The following is a 16,209-nucleotide window of genomic DNA, read 5'->3' on the forward strand; positions in this document are numbered from 1 at the left end:
CTTGCTGATTTGGCTACTGTAATTGATAGTTTAACTTGAAATGCTAGAAAGGATAGATAGCTTCAGACAACTAGAGTCTCACTAGTGTCTCACCATAGGAGTCTCACCTAGGCCACTTGATAAACTCACAAGTATTCTCAAAGAGAAGAAGATTGAGTCTTAGTTTTGATGAAAATCTGGAATGCTACAGCAGCCTTCCACGAGTTCTATTTATAGGGGAGGAAGAGCTTCCAAAAGCCTCTTAGTTACATGCATGATAATAAATAGACTGTTGGTCTTCCCAACTTTAGTGGAGTTCTCACTACAAGGAAAACATTCCCCATACATGGAAACTATCCCCAATAAACCTGAGAACAATAAACAAGAACTTAGAAACTAGCAACAAGAAATAATAAATCATTCTAGAAAGCTGAGAAGTCTTCTAGGAAGTTGAGAGTTGAGAAGTCACAAGACTTCTTGTTGACTTAAGGGCCAGAACTTGGCAGTCCCAAGAGTCCACGATTGGACTTGCTGGGCTCAAAATAAACTCAGTTCTTGCTAGGCCTGAGTGGAAACTTGAGCTGGAACTTCGTTTTGGGTTGGGCCATAAACTGAAGCTGGGCTGTGGGCTTGGACTGGGCCTTCAACCGAGAGTACTTCTTGGCAAAGTAATGATCAAGCCTTCTTGATGCTGGTGGATCAGCAGGATGCTCTGCATCAGGTATTAGTATTTTTTAATAGGATATGGGAGTCACTGGAATCAATAAAACAGACTGGAGTTAGGGAGTCATTATTCGTCCACATGGAAGAGAAACTACAGTTCATTGGGTGGAAGGATTGCATTGATCAGATGCACCTTCCAACAAACATTTTCAAGGCCCCCGAGAAGGTGATCAATAGAGTGGAGAGGATAATTAAGGAGTTTTATAGGAACCAAGGGATAGGAAGACCGCCTTCAACTTGTCATCGACTCCTTTGTTAGTCCCAATCAGTCCGCCTTCATGTCTGGGAGAAGTATCTTGGACAATATCATTCTTTGCCAGGAAATTGTCCGAGGCTTCCACCGGAAAACCATTTCCCCTTCAGCCCTCCTAAAGATTGACATCCACAAGGCTTTCGACTCCATTCGATGGGACTTTATCACCCAAGTCCTTCTTAAGATGGCCTTCCCCCCCTCCTTTGTCAGTTGGATTCACTTCTGCAATTCCACCCCTCGCTTCTCCGTTCTCCTCAACGGCAGCCCTGCGGGTTTCTTCCCCTCCTCTGCTGGCATTCGCCAGGGATGCCCCCTCTCCCCCTTCCTCTTCTGCCTTTCCCTCGAGGTCCTCTCTCGCAGTCTTCAGTCCAAAACTGACCTCCACCTCATCTCCCCCATCCCTAAGTGTAAACCCACCAACCTGACCCATCTAGCTTTTGCGGACGACCTAATGATCTTCTCCAAGGCCACCCCCTCATCTATTGAGCATATTATGTCCTCCCTCCACCTTTTCCAGGGTCTCTCCGGGCTTCGTATAGACCTTCTCAAATCCCAAATTTTCATTGCTGGGGTTCTTGACTCGACCAAAGTGGCCCTCTCCAACATTGCTGGCTTCCCCATTGCCACCCTCCCTGTCCGCTACCTTGGCCTTCCCCTCATTCCAGCCAGACTCTCAGCCCATCACTGTAACCCCATCCTTGACCTTCTCCGCAAGAGACTGCAGCTTTGGAAAGCCAAACTTTTATCCTATGCAGGTCGCCTTGAGCTCATCAGATCGGTTCTCCAGTCTTGCTATATCTTTTAGAGCGGTGTTTTTGGCCTTCCCAAGGCTACTATCAAGGCTATCGAGTCCATTATGTGTACTTTCCTCTAGAAAGGTGTTGACACTGCCAGATTCCTTCACCCCAAGAGCTGGTCCTCCATTTGTCTCCCCAAATCTGAAGGAGGTCTGGGGCTCAGAAGGATCAGAGATGTTAATCTAGCCGGTTCCATCAAGCTGCTCTGGAAGATCCTCTCCAACAAATCTAGTATCTAGACTTCTTGGGTGTATGCGGGGCCTCTTCGTAGAGACTTTATTTGGACTATCAGCCCTAGCCCTGACTCATCCTGGATTTGGCGCAGAATTCTCCAAGTGAGGCATATCGCCAAGGGGGCAATCTCTTACAGGATTGATGATGGGTTGCAGACCTATCTTTGGCTTGACAACTGGCACTCTTCTGGTGTTTTGGCCTCCATAGTCAGCCACCGTACCATCTATGATTCGGGCTTGGACAGGCTTTCCACTGTGGCTTCCATCATTACCGATGGTTCTTGGTCCCCCCCCCCCCCCCCTCCCCCCCCCCTTGCTGATCTTTGGAGCTCCCTCCCCCCCATTCCTCCAGGTCACAGAGGCAGAGGGGACACCATCTTATGGCTTCCCTCCTCCACAAGCAACTTCAGCTCCCACTCCGCTTGGGACATGGTCAGACATAGAGGGACCCCCTGTCCTTGGCATAAGGTGGTCTGGTACAAAGGCCACATCCCTAGACAGAGCTTCACCGCTTGGCGTGCCCTAGCGAATTGCCTCCCAACTCAGGCCTTTCTTATCCACCGGCACATGCAAGTCTCCCCTAGATGCTGCCTTTATTGGAATGGTCAAGAAGACACCGACCATCTCTTCTTCACTTGCCCCTTTGCTGCATCCATTTGGAACCGGGTTCTCCGCCATTGCTGGCCTGCTCGTAGAAGGCCCCTTCCTCTATCTCGGGAATGGATTTGGATTCATATGACTTTTGGTGGTAAGTCAATCTATGACACGGTTGGAAAGCTGGCCTTTTGTGCTACTATTTCCCACATTTGGATGGAGCGTAACCTTAGAAGATGGACGTCCAACTCCCACTCTTTAGACACGATTTGGAAGGCCATCTTCTTTGATGTTTCATCTAAAGTTAATTCCCTCCCCCCTACTAGTGTGATAGATTCCCCAAGGAACAGGCTTATTGTTGTCTCCTGGGGTATCCCTTCCACTATTTTGCACCCTTCCTAGCCTCTTTCTAGGTGGGTTTGTTGGCCTTCGGGCTTGTATCCCCCCCCCCCCTCTTTGTTCGTATTTAAATTTTTATTCATCCAAAAAAAAAAAAAAAAGGGATAGGAAGAAAGATAATTTAGTAGACTGGGAGACTGGCCATGCCAATAAATAAAGGGGGTAGATATCAGCAATTTGGAAATAAAGCACCTGTCTTTGGTAACTAAGTGAATTTGGAGGTTTTCTGTGGAGTAGGAGTCACTTCGGCACAAGGTGATCGCCTTCATTTATGGAGGCAGAGAGAGTAAGTTTCAGAATGAAAGGAAGTAAATTCCAAGGTTTATGCAATCTTTGATGGAGAAGAAGAACGTGAAACAGTAGCACAAGCAAAACAACCACTAACGACATTCAAAAGAGTCTTTTACTTGGATTCAAATAAATTGAGCAACAAAGGCAAAAAACAAATTTACAGTGTTTATTCAATGTAAACACTTACTTTGGAAAGAGACAGGAGCATTTAGTTACCTACAAAAGTGGGCATCATAGTAGCCAAATAGATTCTTCCTAACTAGAAGGTCTAATAGATGGTTATGTAGGGACTATATGGTTATACCAGCCACCAGGGGAGAGCCTCACCATACAACATAGATTAGTGGTTATGGATATGTGCCTCAGTACGTAGACTCATTAGATATGGGAGCTTATTTTCCCTAGGTTAGGTGGTACGTGGAGCTTAAAAGGAGAAACCTTGAACTTACTTACTGATAAAGTGGTCAATCAAGGAAAGTAGGGGCTTTGAGGGAGACACTAATACGATGTGGAATGAGATAACTACTTGTATTAAGAATGCTGCTAAAGATGTCCACAGGGAATCGAAAGGAAAATGTCATTCCTCTGGAGAGACTTAGTTGTGGGATGACCATAGTTGTCATGGCGTCCTGGCGCTGGAGAAGCATGCATATCGACCTACGCCATGGCATCTTGTTTCTCTTTCCCTCTTCGATTTCTTCTTCCTATCTCTCTTTCCCTCTTCGATTTCATCTTCTTTTGCCATTGATGTTCTCTCTGTTGGGCGGTGACTGCAACCCTCAATAGAATTGTTTTGAACCCTTTGAGAGAAGAACCTTCTACTGATTAGTAGTTCTCTGATACCATGTTACAAATCAGAAACTAAATAATCAGCAGAAGAAAGGAGAAGAAGAGAAGGAGAAGCACACTGCCAAGAGAGAAGAGAAGGCAGCCTGCGACAGGTGTTTATATTTCCTATCTCAGGACCTGGGTTCTATTTATAATAAAAGACGGATCAGATTAAGGTAAGTTGGTTAGGGGTTTATTATGAAATCACCCCTAAGCCCTCACCTATTACAACAAAACAAATAAAGACAGAAAAGTTAGCAAATAATATAGAACCCCAAAACCCAAAATTACTAAGACTAAACTACCCCTAATTCTCAACATGATGAACAGCCGGTTTGCCACGGCCACAACTTTTGGTGGAAGACATAGTGCGACCATGAAGCTTCCAACGGAATTCCTTGGTGTGTAGTTCCTTACCAGTAATTGCACCCGATAGTCTCCTGTTCAAATGGAGAACGATCACTAGAATGAGAGGAGCCACCGCGTGGCTATGTATTAGGACCAGAGAAGAGAGCTGATTGTTCCTGAGAAGAAGGTTGCAGCATAGCAGTACGGCGGCTGTCCTCCAACTGAATCAAGGAGTAAGACTGCTCCAGAGTAGGAAAAGGATCACGGCTGAACACTTGGTCGCGGATCTGATCATACTCCATATTGAGACCAGCCAGAAAATCATAAACCCGATACTTGTCTTCCCTTTCTTAAAGTTTGTAGCATCTGTGGTGCTGGTGACCTGAATGATATCATAAAAGTCTAACTCTTGCCACAGGTTACGCAGCTCAAAGTAATATTGGGACAGGGTTCTCTCCTTCTGCTTGGTCTCATGAAGTTTCTTGCGTAACTCATAGACCTATGCATCGTTCCCAACCTAAGAATATGTTTCCTGAGCAGCTTTTCAAATCTTGGTGGCAATGTCCAAGAGAAGATATCCCCGTGCAATTCGGGGTCGCATACTGTTGATGAAGAAAGACATCACCAGGGAGTTATCATAGCTCCATTTCTTCTGTAAAGCACCAGCAGTAGTAAGCTTTGTTTCACCGGTAATATAGCCAACATACCCGTGTAAATCGATAGAGAGGTAAAAGGATCGCAACCATATAAGATAATTGCTCCCATCCAAACAAATGGAGCTAACAGGGAATGTACGAAAGCCATCGTGAGTCCGAGTCAGCCCTTCAGTTCCAGATGTAGCAGTTGATTGATCAGACATCATTTCCAGGAAAGGATTGCACATGAGTAATCAAATACTCACCAGCACATAAAGATCAAGCACCACGAACCACAGTCAACATAGAGATCAATGCCAGAGGGCTGCAGCACCAACGTGATACCGATACCAGGGAGAATCCCTGAAACAGAAAAAGCAAGGAGAAAAACCCTGAACAATAAAAAAAGGCAAAAAAGGGAGAAAGGGATCTCCAGATCATGGGAAAGGATCTAAGAGACCCAAAAAAGAGTGACAAAAGCCCTTGGTGGTTTAATAAAGCACCACCAAGGGAGGCGGTGGTGGTAGTGTGAGAGAGAGAGAGAGATAGATAGATAGAGGCTCGGTTTTTGAGGAAGATGGGAGAGAGGATGGCTGAGTTGTTTTTGTATGGGAGAGAGGGTGGCGGCAGCGGTAAAACCAAGAGAGAGAGAGAGACGATTAGGTTATGATCCCAAGGGATCACAGCTTTGATACCATGATGGTTTGGGGAATAATGACTTGTGTCTATGAGACACCAACCAGCTTTATTCATAATAAAATGCTGTGAGGTACAAGTACAATAATGCCCCTAGGGCAACACTAGAAAAACCCTAATGGACAATGCTACCATTGTACCCATATTACAACAGATATAAAATTTTTCCTTGTATTGCTCTATTTCTGTTTCAGAACTGAAGTTCAGCTAATTAATCTACATCCAGCCATAAGGTCTGTGTCAACTTTTGAGGATTGAATGAGCATACCCACATGTAAATTTGACCTGGTTATTGGGCAGATCTGATGCTCTTCACAAAATCTACAGATTTCTGCAATTTTTTATTTCAGATATGATGTTTGTTTAATTACTCTAAATCTAACCATCAGATCAGAATAGATTTTGGGGGTTTGATTGATATCCTACTGAGAACTAAACTCGATCCAAGTTTGGTTTCAATCCAATCCTTGGATTGAAATTAATTTCAGATTTTCTGTTTGCTGAATTTTCCATCTCTGATTAGAATTTCTCTAATTACTTTCAACATACCCATTATCTCTCTCCTATCTTCTGAAGGGTGTTTAACCTCATTGTTGGTGATTGAATTTTAGAGTTTGACCTTCATCTGAAAAGTTGAGTTTGGGTTGACTTGTTGACTTTGGTTGATCTTGAGTGATTTAACTGTGTTCGTGAGATCCTACCATGAGATTAAATCTAGTTAAATATAACAGATCTGGTCTTGCATTATACACGTAATGGAATATTACAAAAATCATAGAATTGATGGGGGTCAAAACAGTTTTTGGATTGTATGGAGTATTACCATCAAATAATCACTTTGCCCCTATATCCAAAGGTAATTTAAACAAAAAAGGCCGTACCCAGTGCACAGCCCCAAAAAGAATTGTTACTGAAAACAAGAGAAAATCTTTTTCCTGCCTCTAGTAAACAATTTTCTCATTCATTGATATGTAGACTGCTGTGCTTCAGATGTTAGCATTTAGAAGATACACATTATATACTAAAAGTCTTAAGAATTAATAGTCATGCGTAAAACACTGTTCCAGATCCATATCCTACATAGTTGTCAAGGTGTCGCCTAGGCGGCGCCAAGCGTCCAGGTGCCTTGGACGCTTTGTACGCCTAGTTGGTGTCGCCTTGAACTTTAGCCCTCGCCACCGCCTTGGGTCGCCTAACCGCCGTGACAACTATGATATCCTACTATCCTAGTTGGGTTAAACATGCATATGACTTGAGTGAAACTTTGCCTCTGGATTTTCTCCCAATCATATTATGTCTGGCAAGACAGACAAACAACCAAACCAAACCAAACATGTATAACTTGTCATGCAACTATTCATTATGGAATTTTTTATCTGGATATGGATTTTTTATTTTGGAGGGGGGAGTGTTATTACAAGGAAAACCCCCAACAAATAACCCGGCAAACCAAACCAACCAGGTGGGATAGGACTCCATCCCAAGTCTCTGTAACAACAGCTGGAGAATTTGCCACAATGCGAAGGGTGGCACCTCTTATGGATTACATACAATCCTCATAGGTATTAAAAATAGTTGGTCCAATGCCCACGGCACCATGCCCATCTCCAACAATGCATGGAGCGTTTGGTAATCCTGGATCAAGCGTTCAATGCTTTCTTTACCCATACCGGCAGAACATTTTTTTATAAATTATCAAGGACGAGGACCTTGTTGTAGATGTAGTCAAGAACTATCACAATCATGTCATTCTCATAATGTAGTCCAAATACTTGAAATCATACATTCATACCTGGGAAAGAAAGCTAGAAATAACCAGCTCTGAGATCCTTGGCCACGTTAATCTTCCAAAACATGCCATCCATCGACCATTCTCAAAGCATATGGATTTGTAAATGAACTTAATTACCTGAGTAATATCTGAATATATAGTTGCACAATCCCTGCATTCAACCTGACATAACCAAAGAGTAGTTAGATGTCACATAACAAACGAATAAGATAGAGGAAAACCTTTTTGATCTATTTTAAACAGTGTCAATTATTTGAAATTTTTTTCTATTTGGAAACTAAAACAAACAATTTCATGGAAGAAATGCCATAAATACTTGTTAAAATAATGTATGTTTTGAAGTTCTACCCGATAGGGGTAGTTTTGAACTTTTCCCCCTTTCCCCCTCCTAGCCGATTCCTAGTTAGGATAACTAATTAGAATCGGCTAGGGTAGTTCTCCTAGTTCAAGTCTGATTAGTTGTAACTTTATTCATAGCTCAAGTTTGATTAGATGTAACTCTCTTTAATATAAATAAAAGGGCTTGGTGATCTCTAAGAATTACTCAAGCATTCTGTTTACATGGTATCAGAGCCAATTCTGATTTAACAAACAGCTTTCTCAAATTTTTGGTTTTTGTTTTTTCCCCTCCCCTCCACGGTTTCTAGCTTCCTCTTTTCTACCACTCCCGGCTCTTCTCTTTCATTCAGGGCAGCAACTATGAGGTGAATCTGCTAAAGATTTAGATGCTACCCTCCATACCACCTCATTAAAGACTGAAGATCATTGGTGTGCCCTAATTCTGCCGGCAGAACTTCTCCAACCTTGAAGATCGAGTTCTTACTACAATTCAAGGTCAATTCTTCCTTTTTTTGGAGGTTTTTACTGCTATACTTGGTGCACACCTTCTTTGTTTGAAGACTGCAAGAGTGGATCACAATCAATTCAGATCCAGACCTGCGATTTCTCCAATCCCAGGTTTTCCTAATTTTTTATCAAATTAGGGTTTCTTATTGGCTCATCAGACTTTTTGGAGGACATATTCCCCACTATCAGAGGTGTACTCGACCTGCTTTTCAGCCTATGCTGACGGCTGAAAGTGCTGCAAGTAATTTATGTCATATATCATGCATATACACTAAGAATTGTGAATAATGTATAACCAGACAAGTGCGGCACTTTGAAATTGTTATAAATTATATACATTATTAGGATATGTTTTAATTTTGGAAGAAAATAAAAATAAAAAAAAAATCATTTTTTGGATGCGATTTTCGGTTTTGGGTGAAAAATGCAAAGATTTGAGTTCAAATCTTTGTAAATGTATACAAAGAATGCAATACTAAGTTAGTTTAACCTATTCTCTATGAATCATAGCAAAAAAGGACCAAAAATCAAAGATTTGAACAAAAAAATCAAGTTTTTTTCAAAAAACCTACCTTTCCCTTCAAGAACACCTTTTGATTTTGAATGTGGGTTGTTGGATGCAGCAAATGTTCTGATTCCACCTCCTTTGGAATCATTTTTGACCAAGGAATTGAAGCCCTAAAAAAATCTGGTCAAAAAAATGGGTTTGAACATGGATTTTGGGGGTTTTCCCAAGGCTGGACTGTGTTTTTTTCCGCTGGAAGCTCTCTGTTTCGTGTTTTGCAGGTAAGAATGAACAAAACCCATGTTTTTCTTAAGTGGGTCGAGACATATCGAGACATAGACCGATACATATCGATACGTACTGATACGCTAAAAAAAGTTACAAAAAATGAAAAAAGTGTAAGATAAGTGAAGAAGAAGAAGAAAGGAGAAGAAGGAAGAAGAAGAGAGGAGGAAGAAGAGATTCTGCAGAATAGGGACTGCAGTCGTTAGTTTGACTGCCCCCAAATCATATTACTAAATAGGGTAAAAACTAAATAATACCCATAGACAAAAATACCCCCAATAGGGGAATCGTGAATAGGGGCTGACGCAATTCCCTATTCACGACTCCCCCTCTCTCCCTTACTTCTAACACTCCCCCTCATGCTGGAGCATAGATGTTAATCATGCCCAGCTTGGTACAAATGTAATTCACTCTCATATGGCGAGGGGAAATAATCCCTTGCTGCAGCTTCTCACGAACGAAATGACAATCGACCTCAATGTGTTTTGTTCTCTCATGAAACACCGGATTCTCAGAAATATGAATAGCAGCCTGACTGTCACACCACAACAGCATATGAGAATCATCACCAAATCCAAGTTCAGTCATCAACTGTTTAATCCACATTAGTTCACAAGTGCCATGAGCCATAGCCCGATACTCCGATTCTGCACTAGACCGAGCTACTACAGTCTGTTTCTTGCTCTTCCATGAAACAAAGACACAATAGCCCGAAGTAGACTTTCGATCAATAGGAGATCCTGCCCAATCCGCATCAGTAAATCCTTCAATCCTTCTATGACCATGATTAGCATACAAGAGACCACGCCCTAGATCCTTCTTAATATATCACAACACCCTTATAATTGCCTCCCAATGAGCTGTCCTAGGGGCGGATATAAATTGACTCAGTACACTGACAGGAAAAGAAATGTCAGGTCTAGTCACAGTCAGATAGTTGAGTTTCCCTACAAGCATTCGATACTTCTCTAGATCATCCAGAACATCCCCATTCTCTGCCATGAGTTTCACATTTGGATCCAAATCCAAAACACAAACAACCGAGACCTAGTTCTTTTATATAGTCATGAACTAGTCTCAAATAAAACCATAAAACTGCAGCAAAGGGTGCTGCATCCCCTTTAAGATGAGACCACGAGAAGTTCCAAAACCTTGAGTCTTCAAATCCGCAGGCTTATGCAAATCAAAACGCAGGAACAGAGAGAGGAATGATGAATAATGGACCTCTACAGACCTGGCTTTGATACCATGTAAGATAAGTGAAGAAGAAGAAGAAAGGAGAAGAAGGAAGAATAAGAGAGGAGGAGGAAGAAGAGATTCTGCAGAATAGGGGCTGCAGTCGTTAGTTTGACTGCCCCCAAATCATATTATTAAATAGGGTAAAAACTAAATAATACCCATAGACAAAAATACCCCCAATAGGGGAATCGTCAATAGGGGCTGACGCTATTCCCTATTCACGACTCCCCCTCTCTCCCTTACTTCTAACAAAAAGGACGTCTCGGTTGTATCGATACATATCAACCATATCGATATGTATCGATCGATACAATCGAGACATTTTATTTTTAAAAAAAATAGAGACGTATCGGTCTATATCATATCGATACCGAGACGTATCGGCTGATACGTTACGATATGGACCGATACTTAATTCCTTGGCTCCAACTACTGACACTGGTCTATCCAAGGAAGAACTTCAAGCATTCCGTCGTATGTTACAGGCTTCCGCTACTTCTACTATGTCGACTCCTGCCAGTTCTTCCACCACTCCAGGTTCAAATTTTGCCCATTCGGGTATTTCATTTGTTGGTCATTGTGCATCGGTAGTCTCTTCTCCTTGGATCATAGACTCTGTCACTCTGGTGCCACTGTTCACATGACTGGATCCTTCAGTTTATTTCATTGTTATTCTCCTGCCTCTGGGAAAGACAAAGTTCGAGTAGCTGATGGTTCCCTCTCTTCTGTCGCTGGGAAAGGATCTATCAGTTTCTCTCCTTCTCTAACCTTATCCTCTATCTTACATATACCTAATTTTACCACTAATCTTCTATCCATTAGTAGTCTTACCCGTGACCTAAATTGCAAAGTAACTTTTTTCCCTTCACATTGTGTTTTTCAGTTTGGCAACTGGTTCGATGATTGGATGTGGTAAGATGCATGATGGATTGTATCTGCTTGATAATGGGAGTCCTCCTCCAACACTAGTTCCATCTCCCATTCATCAAAATTCACTAGTCTCTTCTGAACTTCGATAGTGGCATCACCGATTAGGTCATCCCACTTTAGGAACTTTATCTTTTTTATTTCCAGCATTAGTTAAACAATGTAATAAGGACGAATTTTTTTGTGAGCCCTGTGTTTTGGCTAAACAACATCGTCCACTTATTCTATTTGTAATAAACGTAGTTCTTCTCCTTTTAATCTTGTTCATACTGATGTGTAGGGACCTAGTCGAAAGCCATCTCTTTCTGGACATCGTTGGTTTGTTTCTTTCATTGACTGTCATTCTAGAAGTACCTGGATATATTTGATGCATAACAAAAGTGATGTTTTCTCTTGTTTTCAAAATTTTCACAAGTCGGTTCAGACCCAATACAATGCTACACTCAAAATATTAAGGAGTGACAATGGCAAAGAATATATGGACGGTCAGTTCCAACACTACCTTGCTACCCATGAGATACTCCATCAAACCAGTTGTGTCGATACCCCTACCCAAAATGGTGTTGCTGAAAGGAAAAACCGCCACCTCCTAGAGGTGGCTCGGACTCTAATGTTTGCCCATACTGCTCCTCCCCAATATTGGGGCGATGCTGTCCTTACTGCAGCCTATCTTATTAATAGGATGCCTACCTGAATCCTTGACTCCCGCATCCCTATTGACATTTTACATGGCTCTTCAGCCTTTGTGGTTCCCCCTAAAGTCTTTAGTTGTGTCTGTTATGCTTGGGATACTCTTTCCCTAAGCAAACTTGAACACTGTGCCTTCGCTGCATTTTCCTTAGGGTATTCTCCATCCCAAAATACCTACCCGTTGTACCTAGTAAGTATGGATGTTGTTTTTCATGAAGCTCTCTCCTATTATCCGACTCCTCATCTTGAAGGGGAGAATTCTAGATATATTAACTAAGCTTCCTACTCAACTTCCTGTACATAACCAGCCTAACCCCACCCCTCCTGCTCCTCCCATATCTTCTAACGAAGACAAAGAGGATCTTACACAGGGGGAGAACTTAGATACTGCTAATGATGAAAATCCCATTCAAGGGGAGCTGACTCCAAGTCTCCAATTCAAAAAAAGCTTACTCCAATTCAAAAAATTATTGGAGAATTTCATAAGAGAATTAATGACTCCAATCTCAAAACTTACCAGAGAGGATGTTCCAAACAAAAGCAGCTTCCATCTACTGCAGCACCAGTTGCCGACTCTGGAACCGGATCATTCTCCTATTCCAAGTAATATCTCTTCTCCTAAACTACCTATTGCTCATCACAAAGGTATTCGGGCTTGCACCCAGCATCCTATTTCTCATGTTGTCTCTTATAAATCTCTTTCTCCATCCTTCTGTACATTTGTTTCTTCTCTTTCTTCTATTCGTATTCCCCAGAATTGGCAAGAAGCTCTTAAAGATGGAAAGTGGAAGGCAGCAATGATGGAAGAAATGAAAGCCTTACAAAAGTATGATACATGGGAGCTTGTGGTTCTTCCTCCAGGGAAAAAACCAGTTGGATGTAAATGGGTGTTTGTGATGAAACAGAAGGTAGGTGGCACTATGGATCGATATAAAGCACGATTGGTAGCAAAGGGGTTCATTCAGACTTACGGGATCGACTACCAAGAGACCTTTGCACCGGTTGCCAAACTTAAACACTATCAGAGTGCTACTATCCTATGCAGTAAATCCAGGGTAGGAATTGCAGCAACTAGATGTAAAGAATGTCTTCCTCCATAGAGAGCTTGAAGAGGAAGTATATATGGATATTCCACCTGGTTTCTCATGTGATAAGACCAGTGGCAAGGTATGTAAATTGAAGCGTACTTTATATGGGTTGAAGCAATCACCCCGTGCATGGTTTGGAAGGTTCCACAAGGCTATGGTTTCTGTAGGATATAAGCAGAGTAATGCTCACCACACTCTATTTATAAAAAGGAATGGTGAAAAAATAACCATTCTCATAGTCTATGTGGATGACATTGTTGTAATCGGAAATGATAGTGATGAGATCAGCAAGTTGAAGACTTTCCTTGGCCGTGAATTTGAAATAAAAGATCTGGGGAAGTTAAAGTATTTTCTAGGGATAGAAGTTGCTCGATTCTCTAAAGACATCTTTCTCTCCCAAAGAAAATATATCCTAGATTTATTGTCTAAGACTGGGATGTTAGGGTGTCATCCTTTTGATACACCTATGGAAGCTACTACACAACTCAAGGAAAAGGAAGGTGAACCTCTTGACAAAGGTCGTTATCAGAGGCTAGTGGGAAAACTTATTTACATATCTCATACACGGCAAGACATAGCCATTGCCGTGAGTATGGTAAGCCAATTCATGCATGATCCTTATTCCTCTCACATGGATGTTGTTCTTCGAATTCTCTGGTACTTGAAGTCAGCCCCGGGAAAAGGAATTCTCTTGTCTCCTCATGGCCATCTTCGAGTTTAAGCTTATACAGATGCTAATTGGGCTGGATCCTCTGATAGAAAGTCCATCTCCGGATATTGCTCATTTGTTGGTGGGAATCTTGTCACATGGTGTCGTAAAAAGCAGAACATAGTGGCAAGGTCTAGTGCTGAAGCAGAATTTCGTGTCATGGCACAGGGTATCTGCGAATTGGTGTGGCTTAAAGGTTTATTGCAAGATCTTGATGCTCTTGTCCATCTTCCCATGATGTTGTATTGTGACAACAAGGCTGGCATTAGCATTGCTCACAATCCGATTCAACATGATCGTACCAAACATGTGGAGGTTGATAGGCACTTTATCAAAGAGAAGCTAGAAGAAGGGCTAGTCTGTGTTCCTTTTGTGAAGTCGACTGACCAATTAGCCGATGTGTTCACTAAGGGGTTAAGTGGGAAAGTCTTTCATCCTATTTTAGTCAAGTTGGGCATGTTTGATATTTATTGTCACACCCAGTAAGAGCAAGGTGTGACCGGATGCCAACTGGCATCCAATCAATCCTCCAGGATCAATAAGTACAGTACTCCTATTCACAGTTCATAAAACACAGTAAATCATCGCAACGGAAGAGAATAAGCAATAATAATAATAACAATAATAAAGAGATCATGTGATAACTAAATATTTATATTAACTGAAACTTTGTATTACATTGTATAGTTCTCACAAGGCACCACCAGACAAAAATACAATAGTATCTACATATTATACTTCACAAAAGTAATTTATAAACACAAAAGGAATAGCCTGCTCCATCAGGCCAGATCAAGTGAACGGGCATGCATCGCATCCGCAGTAAGCTTCATGGACATCAAACTTCTGCACCGTACGGTCCTCATCGGTGTGGAAGTCCGAAGCAGTAATATCCACATCATCTGGTTTCTCAGAACCAACAACACTATCTGAAAAAGAAGAGAGATCCACAGGGGTGAGCTCCACTGAGCCCAGCAAGGGATGTGAAACCCGCAACAAAAAAAAAAAAATTTGAACTTTTGGAACCTGTGTGATCTCAGGTTCTGGTTTTGTGCCCATGCTAGCCTCAACGCTATGGGCTGTAACTTGTCAATTTTTCCTGTGTCTAGCATGCTTTATTGATGGCCTGCGAAATCTTACTCTATCCTAGACCGGCTTATAGGTGACAACCCTTCTTGTATATTTATGTATAGTAATTTTACTTAAAATGAATTATAGGGGGCAGAATAGTAATTTAATGCTGTGGGACCCACGTCCCCAGTGGGGAACCCTGTTTCCAATAGTTACCCGTACCCAGATTGCCCTTGATGTCATTTACATCAATATACAATTAGAATTAAGCTAATAGGTATGAAATTCCATTAAAAATCAGAATTTAGAACTAATTCTACTTAAAAACAGATTTTAGAATTAAGTGTTAAAAAACAGATTTTGCTTTTAGCAAACCAAACACCCCTTAGTTAATCCACTACATATATATATTAACCCATCCTTACTATTCACAAATTACAAAACCAAAAGAGAGGAACCAGAATCGTTCCAACCTAAAGAAAAAAAAACTAGAGAAGAAGAAAATGAGAAGGAGAAAAAGGGAAGAAGAAGAGGAAATTGAGAAGCCATATCCTAGGGCTTTGGTTGTTTACCTGATTTTGGAGCTTTGAAACCTTCTTTGGAGTTCTTACTGCCCAAGGTTGAGCTGCCATCGTCTCTTCTTGTTGCTGATTCCAGGTAGGCCATGGAAAACCTGTTACTTCAACTTCATCTTCTCTATTGTCCATCTCTAATTGATTTTATGTTAAAAATCTGCCATTAAACCTTAGCTAAATAAGCTTAATTGACCAATAACCCATCTCTGACTTCTTTGTTTGGACCAATAACGGTTCAGACCTGATGTTAGACTATCAATTTCATGTTGTTTGTCAAATTACAGCTGAAACCATTAAGTTTATTAAACCCTAAATTGGAAGTTGGGGTTAATTTCTTAAAAACCCCCAAATTAATAATGGTTTTTAAAATTAAACAGCAATTTCATATTGACCCACCTTAGAATTAGGTGAAAACCTGAAATTGACCACATGCATGTCAAGATCCATGCTAATTGAGCAAAAGCCCCAATTCTGAGACTTAAACCGGATGTAGAACCAGGGTTTGAACCGGTCGTCCGATTCAGTTTGGGTCTGAATCCGGTTCACCCTTTTATTGCCCATTTTGCCCTCCTATGATTGGGTGTTAACCTAGACTTGTTCCGGGCCTTAACTCTTGTTATTTCCTACTGTTTAGGACTATTTTTGCTGTCTTTCTCCTGTGGTGGTCTGACCTGCTGGGATCTTGTTACCTAGACTAATCTAACAC

The 16,209-nt window shown here is 41.5% G+C and overlaps 1 protein-coding gene across 1 annotated transcript in view; it reads right to left on the bottom strand.

Moving 5' to 3' along the window:
- Nucleotides 1-16,209, bottom strand: part of LOC122660083 (centromere/kinetochore protein zw10 homolog) — an 80,120-nt gene that overhangs the window by 44,102 nt on the left and 19,809 nt on the right. The window contains exon 4 of the mRNA XM_043855254.1: nucleotides 7,569-7,730. Within this exon, the coding sequence (XP_043711189.1) occupies nucleotides 7,569-7,730 (162 nt within the window). The remainder of the gene's footprint in view (nucleotides 1-7,568; nucleotides 7,731-16,209) is intronic.

This window comes from Telopea speciosissima, chromosome 4 (genome assembly GCF_018873765.1).
Source record: "Telopea speciosissima isolate NSW1024214 ecotype Mountain lineage chromosome 4, Tspe_v1, whole genome shotgun sequence".
In the NCBI taxonomy this organism is placed as follows: Eukaryota; Viridiplantae; Streptophyta; class Magnoliopsida; order Proteales; family Proteaceae; genus Telopea; species Telopea speciosissima.